The sequence below is a fragment of the Toxotes jaculatrix genome, chromosome 9 (assembly GCF_017976425.1).
Source record: "Toxotes jaculatrix isolate fToxJac2 chromosome 9, fToxJac2.pri, whole genome shotgun sequence".
Classification (NCBI taxonomy): domain Eukaryota; kingdom Metazoa; phylum Chordata; class Actinopteri; family Toxotidae; genus Toxotes; species Toxotes jaculatrix.
Genome location: NC_054402.1, coordinates 15612069 through 15627981, shown reverse-complemented (window position 1 = coordinate 15627981; position 15913 = coordinate 15612069). Strand labels below are relative to the sequence as shown.

The following is a 15913-nucleotide window of genomic DNA, read 5'->3' as shown; positions in this document are numbered from 1 at the left end:
TCACATATAAACCCCGTGCATTTATATTTTTCTCTCTGGGTTACTAGAAGCCATTTGGGGAAATGCACTGAAATACTTGGTGGAAAACAGGCCGACGAGCATAAGAACAGGGAAATAAATATAATCAAAAGTAAATAACAGCACTGATTATACCAGTTAATCTGGGAAGAGCAACAGCGAGTGTTAGTGGGCACATACCTAGGATCAGTTTGTCAGTGTGGTATTACTGAGACTATTTCTCTTAAGAACTAGTTTTTCAGGTTGAGCGCCTAGCAGAAAAACAAATATCAAGCAGAGATATACCCTCTGGCATGAGAGATAGGTTAAACAATATCAAGTGGAACCTGTAATCTTGAGAGGAGAAAAGTGCTGTGAACAGACACAATGTGTTTAACAATAACAGCTTAACAAATGCAGTGGTCCATGATGACAACGTCAGTCACATAACAAGGAGGAAACAGCTGGTTCGTTTCCCAGGTGAAATATCACTAATCAGTGCTCGTGAAACTATTGTGGTTAGACTATACTGAGACTCAGATCAGATCTAAAGACCACACTCAAGTGTAGACAAATTTCAGATAGTTTCATAAGTCAAAAGGTAAGCACAACAACTGGTCTGTCAACTTGTGTACTTCTAACCTTTGTTGCAGGGCACTAAGTACAGAGAAATGCATAGCTCAGGACTGTTATTGTTTTTATTTTCAACTTTTTTTTTTTAACATGGAGAGCAGCACTCTCTCAAGGTACAGTAAACTCTACAGTGAAGGGACTGTTTGGTGCTGATGGCTAAACCTAGGAAACTAAGGCACAGACTGTGAATACAGTGAATAATCCTGTAGCTGAGTGGTTTTGTTGATAAACTTCTGCTTGGCTCAGACAAGCACCATTGAAGATATCCTGAGTAGAGCTTTGAGAATGCACAGAATTACAGAGGCTGGTAATAGTTGCTTGTATTACAGTAATGTGAAGTAAAAGGAAGCAACATGTGAAGAAAAAAGGAGAAGACTAGAGGCGTATTACATAAATGTTTATGTATAATAGCTTATTGTGAAAAGTGGGTCTAAATTAAAAACCACCTAAAACCACATCATCTGATTCATAATGCCAACTCAGAACTAAATTAATCAGACTTTTAAACTCATTTACTAAATCCATATTCATGGCCTTAAAACACAGACCTGAGACATCAGCTGACACAGCTGATATATTTGAGATCCGATCACTCAGACCACATTCAGAGATGGTCTGAGCCACATATGGCCACATTCTTTTAGGAGTGTGAACCCAAATGTGTCCTGGCCCACACTGTAGGACCGCCTATTCATCTCACATCCTCTGTGTAAGCAGATGTACTTACTTGTTGCAAACAAATACAACTGGTACAAATGGTTTCAGCTAGCATTGCCCATAACATCTAAAAATTTTGACAAGCCCATAGAGATATATTTTGAATGAGTCAAACAACTTTCGGTGTTTTGGTTTGCCTGGAAGACACCAAGGAATAAACCCAGCCTGTCATAGGAATGACGCTCTGCCTCTTTTTTGTCCAAGTGAGGAAATACAATATTTGCAGTTCTCATGATCCAGTTGAAATCATGCATTGAGTAATATGCAGGAAGAAATTCCACCTTAAAAGTTGCTGCCTGTAGCCTTTGAGCAGCACAGTGAATAATTTTTTTTTCTACCAATCTATTGCTCACTCACTCTTCTGAGTGTCTCTTTATTTGTGAAGCAAAGAAACATTGCAAATCCAGCCTATTAAACTTGGACAGCTTGTGCTGCATCCGCAGCTGCTGGAAAAAAAAACTAGCTTAAATACATCTTCATAGCCTGTTGATAAGCTTGACCTCTGCCTGCACTAAAACCTTTCCTCAGAATGGATGTTTCCAATCCCACCTCATTTGCTCAGCACAAGTAAGCACATGAAATCACCCAAAACACAAACTACTTGTGTCCATCGTTGTCTCCCGCTGGTTAAAAACAACAAGACATTTGGTCATTGCAAACGGAATTGATGTACGTGTTTGCTTGCATATAGAGCGGGGAAGTGAGATCTGATCACAAGTAGTCACTCAAGATGCATGTGGAGATGCATGTTAATGCCAGGTCTGAACACAGCTTTAGTTTGTTAAGGGATATAATAATCTCCACATGGTGGAAATAATTTTTTAAATACCTTGACATAGGTTGTCTGTCCCTCTTTTGTTTTCCAAAAAGTATTATTCTTTGTCTGTCTTTCGTTTGCATGGCATTGAAAATGAGAGTGAGAGTGCCACTTTCACTATGAGGCTACAGTATAGGCCAAAATGACCTCTTCTCTCTTTTAATAGCAAAAGCTGACACTCATGTAAAAGTAGCCTGAAGCCTAAAAATATAAAAATATATTTATAAGTACAAATGTTGTAATACAGTGAAATACTGTGCAGCTACTTTGGATTGATTCAGGTCTCAGCTCTCCATTTCAATTAAACCGTAACTGCAGCCCAAACATCAAACTGTGACAAATCTGACGTGCTCCTGTTTGTTCATGGGAGTCAAAGAGAAGAAACTTTGACGTTTTGGCAGATTATACCAACTGTTAAGCCATAAATGGAGCCAAGCTTGAAAATTAGTCTGACTGGAAGCAGTCTAATCTGGAAGGATGGGTTTCCATGGTAACTCAAGTGTTGTTTAAAACTGCTTTACGGAAATTAATTTTGTAAAATAGAGAATGATTTACTTGTTTAAACCTGTATTAATTGCTAAATCTCAATTTATGAAACACCCCTCAGCATGAGATGTAAACAATACAATATTCAGACACTGAGAAAGTGAATGTGCATCTGTGTAGTTATGTCTTGAGACATACCTTGTGTTTATTTTGACATTAATTTGGTAGTTTAAGCTCCTTTTTGTATAATTCATTGTTGCATGTGTATTACCATCCCTATATAAAGAAATTTAGATTCAATATATTTCACCCAACAGTCCTTTAAACACAAAAACAAGAGACAGGTTCAATAACAGTTACAAGCAGGGATGACCCCTGTGGTTTAAGGGTTGAGAAACCAACCATGACCTGCAATGTCTCCATTTCAAATCCAACCAGGGAACTTTTTATGTTCTTGTCCATCTATTGCTGTCATTTTGTGCAATCTCTCTAATATCACTATCTGATAAAAGCATAAAATGCCAAAAAATAATACTAAAAAGAAAAAGTTACATGTTGATTTTACTACTTACTGATCTCACCGGGACGTTGGGAGACCCTCCTGGGAGGAACAGCTGGCTGATTGGCAGGGTGAGTCAACTGTTGTGCGTCTTCTTGGGTTTGTGGTGTCCTGATGCGAGGTGGGACGTGTAGGGTTTCGTCTTTCTGTGTCTCATCAGCGACTGTCTTGGTGGGAGAGGGGCTGAGGGACAAAGGGGTACAAGGCAGGTCAACAGAGGTTTGGAGATCGGGAGATGAGTCCCCCATGCTAATCTGAGATCGGGTGAATATCCCACGAAGACGGGTGATTCTATACATCCTTCAGTCGGACGAAACCCCCTCCTGTCTTCTCTTTTCTCATTCCACAGTAAAAGCTACAAAAATAACGTCACTGACATTTTACTCCACGCACGTACTACAAAAAACAGTCATTAGACAAAGCTTATGAAAAGTTACAACTTTCCAGGAAAAGAAAAACAAAAAAAAAAAGTCACTCTGGTAACCAGATGGAGTCCACATTATTAACTGCTGCTCTGAAGCCCGAGTCTTCTTCAGTGGTAGGAGAATTGATCCCTGCACTGCGGTAAACCGGCATTCCTACTTTCCTACTGACTGTCTAGTTTTCTCTCTCTACTTCTGGTTTCAGCTGCAAGTCTGAACCTGCGTCACATTGCAAAAACACATGTGAACAAAGAATACTTCTGGATCCCCCTGTAAACTCACACACAAACGCAGTATGTATGCACTACAGATGGGCCTGTGTGCTGACTGTACAATATACTGTGTTGAAAAATTCTGATGGTAACAATACCTCCAACAATTTTTTAATGACAGTCACTACTGTGATCATCACTCTCTCAGAAATCAAGCGAGCAGTCTCTCTATCTTAAACTACTCTGGCCATCACTTGCTATACAAATCCTACTTAATATGCAATAGCTTATGGGTGCTGAGTCATTACATTCAGTGTAACAGAGCATGAATTTTATGTCAGAGAAGAAACTCCCCACATCATGACAGCAGATCACATTCTTCTTCACAGTTGTGTTTGATGCTGAGTCTTGAGATCACTGGTCAAGATACTTCAAATATACATTTGTTTCAAATGTATATTCATTACAAATGATAATATTAACTTAACAATTTGAGTGAAAGTGAATCTTTGAAAAACGTACATGAATTTCACAGTATCTTATATATGTATTCGGTATGTCGCCATTTTACTTTAATGACAGCATGCACTGGAGCTGGCATGGACTCCACAAGTTTGTGCAAAACCTGTGCAAAAATGTGCGTCACAGAATGTGTGGCTTTCTCAGTCTTCAAAGTACCCCTATAAATGGTCTTCTTTGGTCTTCTAATAGTTTTTGCAAAGCTTTGAGGTGTGTTTGGGGTCACTCTCTTTCTGCGACATGAACTGTTCTTCACATAGATGCAAAGGGTGTAGTGTGTGGTGTGTGTGTGTATGTGGGTGTGTGTGTGTGTGTGTGTGTGTGTGGGTGTGTGTGTGTGTGTGTGTGTGTGTGTGTGTGTGTGTGTGTGTGTGTGTGTGTGTGTGTGTATGTGTGTGTGTGTGTGTATGTGTGTGTGTGTGTGTGTGTCCCTGAGGAATAGAATGGTACTTCTCTCGGGTCAGGGTGCAGTCAGTTCAGTGTAGGTGTTCAACTCAAAAGGAGGCAAATCACCCTCAGATCTGAATATTCCCACCACCATGTTTCACTTTCAGTTTGATACCCTGTGATAACAATCTCTTCTATTCGTCTTCTTACGTACACAACAACCTAAAACTTCAGAGAACAGGACTTTTTCCAGCCTTGCGCTGCGAAATGCTGGCATTTCCTAACCCCAAATGTTTGGCCTCGTTTACCCTTGTGAGAAGCGATTTACAAACTGCTACTCGTCCTCTAAGATGACTACAAGACACACTTTTTTTTTTTTTTTTAAACAGTACTTTTAATGATTGGAGTATTGACGTAACTTCCCCGCTTGGGCCCACTCATTCCCATTGCATATATTGGGCCATTGTGAAATTAGCTGAAATAATAACAATATGATTGTGTTTCCCCAGTGCAACACGGAGTCAGCAAGTCTAACGTTAGAAGAAAATTACACATTGATTCAGCAAACCTTACCACAGCTCAGCCTACTCATTTACTCCTCTGTTCTTGTAAACACAAAAAAAATATCTGCTTAATTAATGTGGTTATGCGTGTGAAGACAGTGCATATATGCATAGTGTTTAACAGCCCATAAACAGTACACGATTTTCTTGCGGATGGGAGAGTCAAAAGTGAGCACACAGGCCTGGTTTCTATCTATCCAGAATTGTGAAAGTTCCTCTTTATCCACCCGTCCTTAGTGAATTTCCTTCTCATTTCAGCTATTTATATTTGCAAGGACATAAAAGATTTTAGTGACACACCGCAGCTAAATAGCATTTTTAGCTTGAGAAAATGTCACATTATGCCTAACATAATAATTACTGGAACCATTCCATAGCCAAATAGTAGTAAAAAGCACTTCTTTCGGCTTAGAAAGTCAGAAAGCTCTAACAATACTAGAATAGTACAGTTTACTTTTGACTTTGACAACCTACTCAATTTCTTGTTGTTACAGACAGCAGGCTATACATCTCTCAACTGAAGGAGTCAAAAAAATTTCAAATGGTCTGTGGATTGATTCTGTTGACGTTAACTGCTATGTAACTCTGCTCTGTTGTAATTTATGAGGCATGCTCATTAATACAATATACAAAACTTAACATTAAATTGTCAGCATGTTTTCATTGCCCATTGATTTCTGTGCATTTGGACCCCAGTACAAGAAACAAATTCATGAAGTAGCTAACTATACTATAAAATTAATCTAAAACTCTAAATATATGAGCTAATCATTAGTTCTTTTTCATAATAAGCCATAAAATTAGTTACAATGACGGGAAACTGACCCGTCAACTCAGTTCCTCCTTCTCAGAGGAAGAGTGCTAGCCAAATGTTATATTTAACCAGCTCTCTGCTAGCTAACAGATGACAGCGGTGAACTTATAATTCTGGGAGAGCATTCTACATTTTAACCCAAGATCACCTGGCATTAGCTGTGGGAACACTTTGGTTATGGTTCTGATAGATGAGAGGGATATGTGTTTCTTGCACCAGCTTCTCTGTCTTTTTTTGTCTTAAATACAAGCAAAGTGCAGCAGTTTTACACACCAGGGCAGCACCAATCTAGTCCACTCTTTCACACATAGCCTATGTACATAATTCATAACGTTTGTCTAAAAAATAATCAGTATGTCATTCCTGATAAGAAATGCTAACAGTAAAGCTGAGAGCACATTTTATTCTCTGAAAAAACACCTGATCTCCATGACAGCTAAACACACCAGGGATGTCTTTGCAAAATCTCTTTGTACCGCTTTTGTATTCTTCACAGACATACAGGTGACTAAACAATACCACTGTCAGTTCTCTAACCTTACACAGCCCCAGGACAGGGCAGAATATCTGATTTCACCAAGGATCCATAAAAAATTAACCATATTACTCAAAAGCAAAAGTAAAACAAAGCGAAGCAAACACAGTACAAGTCTCACTAACAGCAACTACACAACAGCACAACAGAAAACATGAGCACAGCAACATAGAAAGGCTTCCTTGTTTGAAACACTGACACAGAATAGAGTGAGGAGAGAGAGGAGAGCACATTGTAAAACAAGTAGAGACAGAGAAGAGACATGTAATGATATGATTTGTATCAATGTTACCTGTTTGGACATGTTCAAAAGGAGCAGTCTTCAATGATGATACAACAATCTTTAACAAACACACACACACAGACACACAGACACGTATCGGAGGAGAGGAGGAAAAAAAAAAGAGCAGGAGGAAATGACCAACCACCCAGAGGATGGGAGGAGGCAACAAAGCACACTGACAAGGAAACAAGAGAGCAACGAGAGAGTGCTGGTAGAAGCCACAAAAAGTCTGAATGTAGTTTCTGGTAACAAATCACTTTTCGATTTCTCTCTCTTTACTTTTCACTCTCCCTTCTTCCCCTGTGTCACTCACAAAGGCTGATGAGGAGGAGAGTTTTACACCACACGATGTTTCTCCATTGTAACTTCCTCCCTCTCTCTACAGCTAGTTTCTCTTTAAAACACAGACAGAGAACATCTATTACTCATAACAGAAGTACTCCAAAACCTGAGGCGAGACATAATTTCTTGTCCTTTAACTGGTGACGAAACACACATAAGAAAAGAAACAGACGGGACTGTTACAGTCTCATAAGTGAAGACTAGTGAACGATAATAATCTGCTGTTAAAGGGAAAATGTGAAGCCTCTTAAAAATACAAGACCTTTTAACAGAAACTTTGCAAACACATCAATGTGCAAAAATAGCAGTACAAAGCAAGAACAATACTAGTTCAAAACCTAAATCCTGCAAAAACAGGATGTTATATACAATGTAGAAACATAACAGTTAAGAAAAGGTCACCAGAGAGCCTGAAAAAAAAAACACATGCACACATGCATGCGTCGTCACTGACAGTTTGCTCAACAGGCCTTGTTCATATACTGTATTTCCATATGCAACAAGCCACTGAGCTTCAGGCCCACTCAATCAGCCAGTGTGTTTTCGGCCACTCAGTTTCAGGAAGTGCCCAATTTTAATTTCAGGAAGTGTTTAATAGTCACCAGCAACATTTTGTGACTGAAATGCTACTTAAGTTGATGATAGGTGCATTTTACCATCTTGTCCAATAGATGGCAGCGCTACCCTCTAAAGAACACAAAAATTTCACAAGGTGAAAATCTGGACCATTTCTCACTAAAATTCATCTCTCACAACACACAATCAATCACCACTTACAATCACTTAGGATATTTTTAGTCTCTTTGCCTCAATATAATATAGTGTAGTATAGTATAGCATAGTAACCTCACACACTCAGAAAAACTCCATATTATTAAAGCTCACTCTAAATAACTCTTAAATATTCTTCCACTCAAAGTTAGGGCAGATACTGTACACGCCTAAAAACAAACAAACAAACAAACACAAAAATAAATAAATAAAATCCTAACCCTCCCTCAGCCAGTAAGCGTACACAAGGATGGGCCCATTTAAAACAGGGAAAACTAACTGGAATAAAGCTATCTTAGACTATTCTGTTGTGTATTTTTCTCTAAAATTCTGTAATTTGATAAATGATAGAATCAGTATGAGAGGAAAGAAAGGGTAGCTTTGGATCCACAAAAACAGGAAAGGCGCTGTCACTCCCCTTGACTTTGGTCTTGCTCACATTCATGTCACAAGATGCCTGAGTGAAACGCTGTATGTGTAACATACTCAGCGCTGACTGTGTGCAGGAATTAAACCTTTTCCTTAAACACAAAGGTTCTAAAAGAATTTAAAAGCTGCATTATTTTCCACTTAAAAAACCCAGCCTTACCTGTGAGTTCTGGGGGACTGTGCAGGAAATCTCTGTGGGAGTGGTGGAGGGCCTTTAGGGCCTCCCCCTACTTTTGGAGGGAGAGGTGGAACATTTCTGTCATCGCTGAGGGAAGCAATGGGGGAGACGGGTGAATCTGTTCTTCCTCCATGACTAACCAAATATTGGGCAGAAGGCTGAATAGCTAATGTCTGTGGCCGAGCCCGTGTGGAGGTGTTGGTAAGGGTGCTGGTGGCGGTTGAACTCTGGGACACAATCTGAACCTCTGGGGCTTTAACTGCATGTCCGTCTAGTTTAGGGGAGCCAAGGGTTCGAGCAGGAGGTGAGGGGCACAGGGGAGAGGTAAAGCGCTGTGGAGGGCAGTTGGGGGTGCTTCGTGGGGGGACAGGGGGTAAAGAGGTGTCATAAGTTGGAGAAACATGGAGGACGGGGGGAGAGTCCACCGGAGCATTAGCGCGAAACTTAGTCCTCTCTTTAGCCACAGGCTTCTCCCTCTCTCCGTCTGTTCCTCCATCCCCCTCTTCTGCTTTTTTTTGTCTGGGTGCTCTTTGTCTTTGTTCAGGAACTGGCTTCTTCTCTCCTCCACCATTTTCCTCTTTCATCTTTGATACTCTCTCCTTAGGAACTGGCTTCTCTCTATCTCTGGGTATAGGTCTCGATGTCTCTCCATCTCTTTTCTCCCTTTTCTTAAGGACAGGTTTTTCTTCCCCTGGAACAGGCACAGGTCTCTCTGTCTGCAAAACATTAGTGGGTCCTGTTTCCTCTGATCTCTGATCTTTCTCAGGCTGTAAGGGGTGGAAGTGCGTGTCGCGATTACCATGCGTTTTGTTCAAGCTAGCCAAGATGCGTCTCTGGTGCCCTGGCAAGGTGATGCCCATCTGCTCTAGCTGATCTGGTGTAAGGTTGCGACATTGCTTTAATGTTGTCAGACCAGCGCTCCAAAAGGCCTCAGAATACTGCTCCAAACGTAGTACACATAACCAGTCCCACACTTTTGTACAAGATTCAGATTGAGACATGATCGATGAGTGCGAGTGCAGCACGTCTGAAGGCAAGTCCACATCCAGAGAGAAAATGCAGACTTGAACGCTTCAGATCATGGCCTACACAACCTGTGGAAGAGAAAAAAACATTAACATTTACAGTGTGACAAAAAACAATGCAAACCTTCACAGAAATAACTGATATAATGAGGGGTTGTAAGAGGAACAAGTAAAAATCACATGTAAGCTCAAGGAATTTTTTTTCCCCCGATTAAGACTGACAAACTTTTTTTTTTGTCCAAAAAACGGATCATTGTGTGTCACATTAGTATGATTACAGAGCAGATTATGAATAGCACTTCCAATACACTACCCTATTTTGAGAAATCCTGCAGTGGGAAATGTGTTATGACGCAAACGTGCAGAAATAGTTCTACTTCTTGAACGACAAATAATGATGATTAACAATCAAGATTGCAACAATATATAAGTCTCATAGGGCAGCACTGTTTTCTACTGTAAACAGCAGTGTCAAAGTTGTGAGTGATAAACTGATGTCAGGGTGGATCATTCTCACCTCAGTAAAAGAGGAAGTTCTTTTAATGCCTGGATAGAAAGATCTGCTAGCACTTTGATAAACACTTCAGCTGTCTTTAGTGCCATAGCTTTAACACCTATGAAACTGTGAATTTTGTAAACAGAAACTGCTCACTGTTCCAATCATCTGGTTATATTTGACTTCAGCAAGACTTAGAAGAGGCCTTCAGATTTGGAAACATATCTGACAACTATCTCAGATTTGGACAAACATAAAAACACAGTATCATTACGCTTACTTAGCTTAAAGCGTATTGCTTTTGAGCAGCCACACACACACAGTCAGTACCTTAGCACAACCATACCAACTATGGGAGGAAGTGTCGTTGACACATTCAGTATTGGCACACACAGCATTATCACACAGACTCACATGTTGCTCTCTATGTCTCTCTTCTTTGTTTTTCCAAATATCAGGATTTCTTTTTGCAGTTTTCACATGCCGTTCAGTCACAGTGCCGGGCCTTGATTAACAAACAGCAGGCATTACCAGCTCCCAGCATTCACATGATGCAAACCTGCCTGACAGTAAGCAACAGCTCAGGAAGGACTGTTGTGATGTATAAAGTGAAACTACCACTAAGACACTGGCAAAAATGAATTCTGACAGAACATTAGCTTTAGACCATACCTCCAAAAGGTAAAAGTTTTGTTGCTGTCAAATTAATAAATAAAACCTACTGCATTCACAGAGTTTTATCTCTCTGCCGTATGTTTGTGACCACAAGGGAAGCTGCTGGTTTCTCAGACAGAACCACAAATACAGTCTTTCCTCATCACACACTCACACAGCATCGAGTTGAGCCACAGTTGAGCCCTCTGTAACTGAATATCCCCTGTTCCAAAACACCTGAAGTGCCAGAGAGAAAACTGGACATTAAAATACATTTAGCTGTGTTTGCAAGTTCAGCTCAACGCAAGGTCTGCTAGTGCACTTCATCACCCTACTGAGTTTACTGTCTCATGTGGACTTTCCCTTTGTAAATAGGATAGATGTCTTTACCTAAATCGCTTTATTTTCATTAGCATAAAATATTTGAGGATCGTCCATGTTAAACTTAAGATTAAATGCGGTTCTAACAAAAAAACAGAAGCTGTTAGGCTGTTTCATTTCATATTCATACACACATACACAGGAGCTGCCTGACTAGCAGTACATTACACAAAACAGAAAATACTGTAAACTACACTACATTAACCTCATTTCATTTGGTAACTGAAAGTGAGTGCTATGGAGGGCGTGTGAGCACACAGTAACCCACACTATCCAGTCCAAGAAATACTATTCACCAGTGTGTGAGTGTGTTGAAAGCAGTATATTTCATTTCCTGTCAAACATTTCCTCTAACAGGCCGGAGACCACAGGGCATGGGGACAGCATGAATCTTGCTCTAGTCTTTCTGATCAAATGCAGTTCCTATTTTTGAATTGAGGAACTAAGGACCATGTACTGCATTACAGTCCGGCTGGTCTTCAGGGGTATACAGAGTCTAAAAATTTAATTTTAACACACACAGTTTTAACTAGCTGGTCTCAGCATCTTTGACCAGAAAGATTTTTTCTCCTCAGCACTTTGCACCAGAAAAGTCCTTAATCAGCCTTTTGTTTCATGTCTGCGTTTGTGCATGTGTGTGGGTGTCTTTAAGACACGCCATCAAGAAACACAAGTGTTAAATGTTAATATACAACATGAGAAAAACAAAGGAAAGCAGACTTTTACAGTCTGTAGCTGCTCAGTAATTTATTTCTTTCAGACACATGAAGAAGCTATTTCGATCTTCCAGCCCTGACAAGACAAATGCATGTAAGATGATCTCTGTGGCTCTATAATTTAAAGCAAATCTTACTTATGAAAAATTACTAAGGTAATTTAAATTAATGTAATGTAGTTAAATTGAAGAAGTCAGGGGCAGTGTGGAGGAACAGTGGCTGGCACTGTCACCTCACAGCAGGTTCCAGGTTCCAGCCCCGGTCTGGGCACTGCTGTGCGGAGTTTGCTTGTTCTCCCTGTGTGGATGATTTGCTGTGGCGACCCCCCGATGAGGAACAGCCGAAAATGGAACAACGATTAAATTTAAGAAGTCCTGTAGAGAACCCAAAAAACAAACCTGATCGACAATCCTAAAAACCTTTGGTTATACTGATGGGCTTAAATACAATCTTTAGTAGTGAAGTAATTGTTTTTTTCTTACTTATCTATGCCTACTCCAGAGTTTAAAGTTTAAGTTAACTTGAAAGGACAACACTGCACTTGTCTCTGAGCATCACGTCCAGAGATATGAAGGAATTTTGACATGTCTAGGACACATTTCACCTAGCTTATATCACAGACTGGGAGCATTAGGAACCTTGGATAGTTTATTGTCCTCTCATTTAGCTTTTTCCCCACAGTTACAGCAACAAACTTCTGGCCTTAATCAAAAATGAAACAAAACACGTAGTGAAAAGTGAATGGAAGGCATTGTGGGGCATTACAAGGAAGCAAAGGTTATGTGGATATAGAGTATATTTACCACTTGCTAGACATAACTTGTACCATGAACCAGGGTTTGATGAAATGCCACTAGAAACCCCCAGTTTCCATGTGGTATTTACACTCTGTCAAATATTTCAAACTTTATGAGCAAACAGCAAACAAACACACCTTTAGGTTTGGTCTCTGTGAGGCTAGACCAGCTCATCTGGAATTAAAGCACAAATTCATCCTGGCACTGACGTCCTCCATAGCACCCGTTTTCCTTGTCCACATCCTTCAGTTGATCCAGCCCCTTCTGCGTTTCAGAATTACCAGCTTTACATAGCCACCTGTCCTATCTCTGAACAATGCTCTAGCTCTGTATTAAATGCAGAAAGGTAAAACTGATATTGATCGTTTCTTGTGACTGTCAGTAAGATGGCAAACTGTCATATTTTCAAAAATGTCAATATGTCCCTTTAACTGCTGAAATCAACAAAGAGTTTTCACCTGGGATCACATAATATTACAAAAAGATGTCGGTGCTGTATATATTCTGTACAGTCAGTGTAAATGTTCATCAACTGCTGAGGAAGCTTTTAGTTCATTTTCTGCACTTTCCAACCAGTATTTTGCTCTCTGGACATTTTAGCTCGTTTATCTGTCCGCTCTCTCCTTCCCTGTTCATCCGTCCCTCTCTCCACCCTTCTCTGTGCTCCCTCCCTCCCACTCAGAAAGCTGCCAGTAAACAGGGTCTCTGTGCTGCCTTCACAATGGGGCATTCTGTTGCCCAGGCAAGTACGCACACACACTGACAAGAAGGAAGGAAACGCATGATGGGGGCCCACTGTTCAAGTCTGGTCACACACTCTAAAACAAGTGCTCACCTAATAATATTGTGTGTGTAAAGTTGGTGCGAGTGAGCGTGAAGAGGGGGGTACATCAGAAATTGTGTTTAAGGCCTCATATCCCCTTTTAATTTAGCCAGGAGGTTTGTTCCCCTCTCTGTTTGCAGTGATCAGTGCTGGATAATGCTAGGTTCAAATCTACTTACAGTCAGTGTCCTCAGTTTTAAAGTACAGGTAACTAAGTTAATCCTTACTTGACTGAGTTTTAAAAAAAAAATAACCAACTGTGGCAAAGTTTGGAAACCCTTCTACTTGTAATACACTAAGAACTTCATTATCCCATTAGGCCTTAATTAAATCTTCGGGACTTATAAGACAGGTCAAGAATTGTCATTAGAAATGTTCAAGTGCTCACATTTCCAGAGCTGATAAATTCTCTTCAGACTCTTCAAACCTTGTGGTAACAATCAGCGGTCACGGGCTCTTCTAAGCAGCTGACTGGGGGATGTGAAAATGAAACTGATGCCTACAAAGGAAGAGAGGCTATAAAAAGACATCAAAGGGCTTCCAGCTTAAATTTTCCACTGTCTGAAATATTTTTTTTAAAAAATGACAGTAAATGGGAACACTGGAAGTCGTGACAAGATCTGTAGGATCAAGAAAACTTTCAGATAAAACTGCACGTCTGCTGGACAGAAAGGTAAAATAAAACCGCCATTTGACAGCAAAGGAGCTGCAGGGCTGTTTAGCTGACAGAGGAGTGGTGGTGCAGCATTTGATGAAAGAACACCTTACCAACTGTTACGCTTGGGGATGTAAATATTTAGCTTTGGGGTTGTGTGGCAGCCAGTGGCACAGGAAACAATGTACGGATAGAGGGAAGAATGGATTCCACGCTTGGGCTGTATTTAGTGCGCGTGTGGGCCAAAGGTACTCTGGTATTTGGCTTAATACCGGGAGCTCGAGAAGCCGCCGCACTACTGTGCGCCGCCATCTTGGTTTTGAACATCAGTGAAAATCTGTGGGTGGATCTGAAACAAGCTGAGCCTGTAACACAGGCCAAAAACATCTCAGAACCTGAAGTGATCTAAAAGATAAAGTGGACAGTGAATATAAAGATTCTTAGCTGGCTACAAAAAGTATTTGGAAGCTATGATACGTAAACTAAGCACTGACTGAATAATATAGCTTTAGTTCATCTATATGACAAACTGATTTTCAGCTGTCTTAAAGGTCACTGTTCTATACCACCCCTCAAATGTGTTTTCTTAGGAAATAATTCAAAACCAGTTACAGTTTCCTTTAACCAAATTCTCATCGGGGTCAAGGGGAAAGAAATGTTTTTTCTTCATGTGCTATAATGAAGTAGAACAAATACCAACAGACTGGGAATGTGGGCAATTCAAAACCTCCATTTTAAGTAACTTCAACTTAAATACCAGAAAAAAGTCCTTTCTTTGTGGCATTCCAACATATTAGTGTTGTTTGTGTTACTTCAACAATGAAATGTCAATTTATTAAGATAAAAATTAGATATTAGATATTAAAGAATGGTTAAAAAAAAAAAAAAAAGAAGCTAATTGTGTGAGTGTGAGCCCAGTGCAGCTTTTCATTTGTGCCAAAACCACATGTAGGGGTAGGACAAACAATCAATATATCAATATTTTGTGACTGATACACTGGCCCCAATATCATGATGTGTTAGTAAGGCACAGGAGTATCATTCTTTGAATACTGATATTTAAATCAGGACCTAGGCTGCTCTATCCACAGCTGTTTAGCCTGGGGATGTATTCTATGCATCTATTTACCAGCATGTTGCTGTGTGTGTATTAAAAAAGGCTCACTCTGGCGTATCCCTCTAGTCTAATAGTTAAGGTGCATACCACATAACTGCAACATCCATGGTACAATTCTCTCTTTCCCCATTTTTCCTGGTTCTCTCTACAAATAAAGGCAAACTTGACCAAAACAAACATGACATAACAGAACATGGCAGTTGTACAAAAAGACAACATATGCTCTGCAGTGTGGTGAGCTTTCATCCTTCTCTGCATCTGAAATTCTGACTCTGGTTCAAGACACTACCACAGTGACCTCTGAATATTGGTACATACATACTGATAAAAAATAAATACTACTTCAGGTCATTTGAACTACATTTAACTCACATTCCATTGACATTATGTAAGAAAATAAAAATCTAAATGCAAATTATCATTATTATCCAATATTCAAAACATGTAGCAACAAAACAATTCTGGCTCACAGTATCTGTCCTAGTTTGCTATGGCTACTGTTTAACAATAACCTATTTCCTTAAACTACACCTGTAAACTGGCCAGGCTACTAACTTGGTCGACATTCCCCTGTCATTGATATAA

General features: G+C 40.0%; 1 protein-coding gene across 8 annotated transcripts in view; it reads right to left on the bottom strand.

Moving 5' to 3' along the window:
• Positions 1-15913, bottom strand: part of LOC121186848 (arf-GAP with Rho-GAP domain, ANK repeat and PH domain-containing protein 1-like) — a 47294-nt gene that overhangs the window by 28171 nt on the left and 3210 nt on the right. For 6 of the 8 annotated variants that reach the window (XM_041045675.1, XM_041045677.1, XM_041045679.1 and 3 more), the window contains exons 2-3: positions 8647-9758; positions 3223-3392 (exon numbers count right to left, since the gene is read on the bottom strand). In XM_041045675.1, coding sequence (XP_040901609.1) covers positions 3223-3392; positions 8647-9665 — 1189 coding nt within the window. In that variant the 5' untranslated portion in view covers positions 9666-9758. Of the gene's footprint in view, positions 1-3222; positions 3393-6953; positions 7070-8646; positions 9759-15913 lie in introns of those variants that run through there. The other 2 variants (XM_041045678.1, XM_041045683.1) reach the window with 2 other exon arrangements.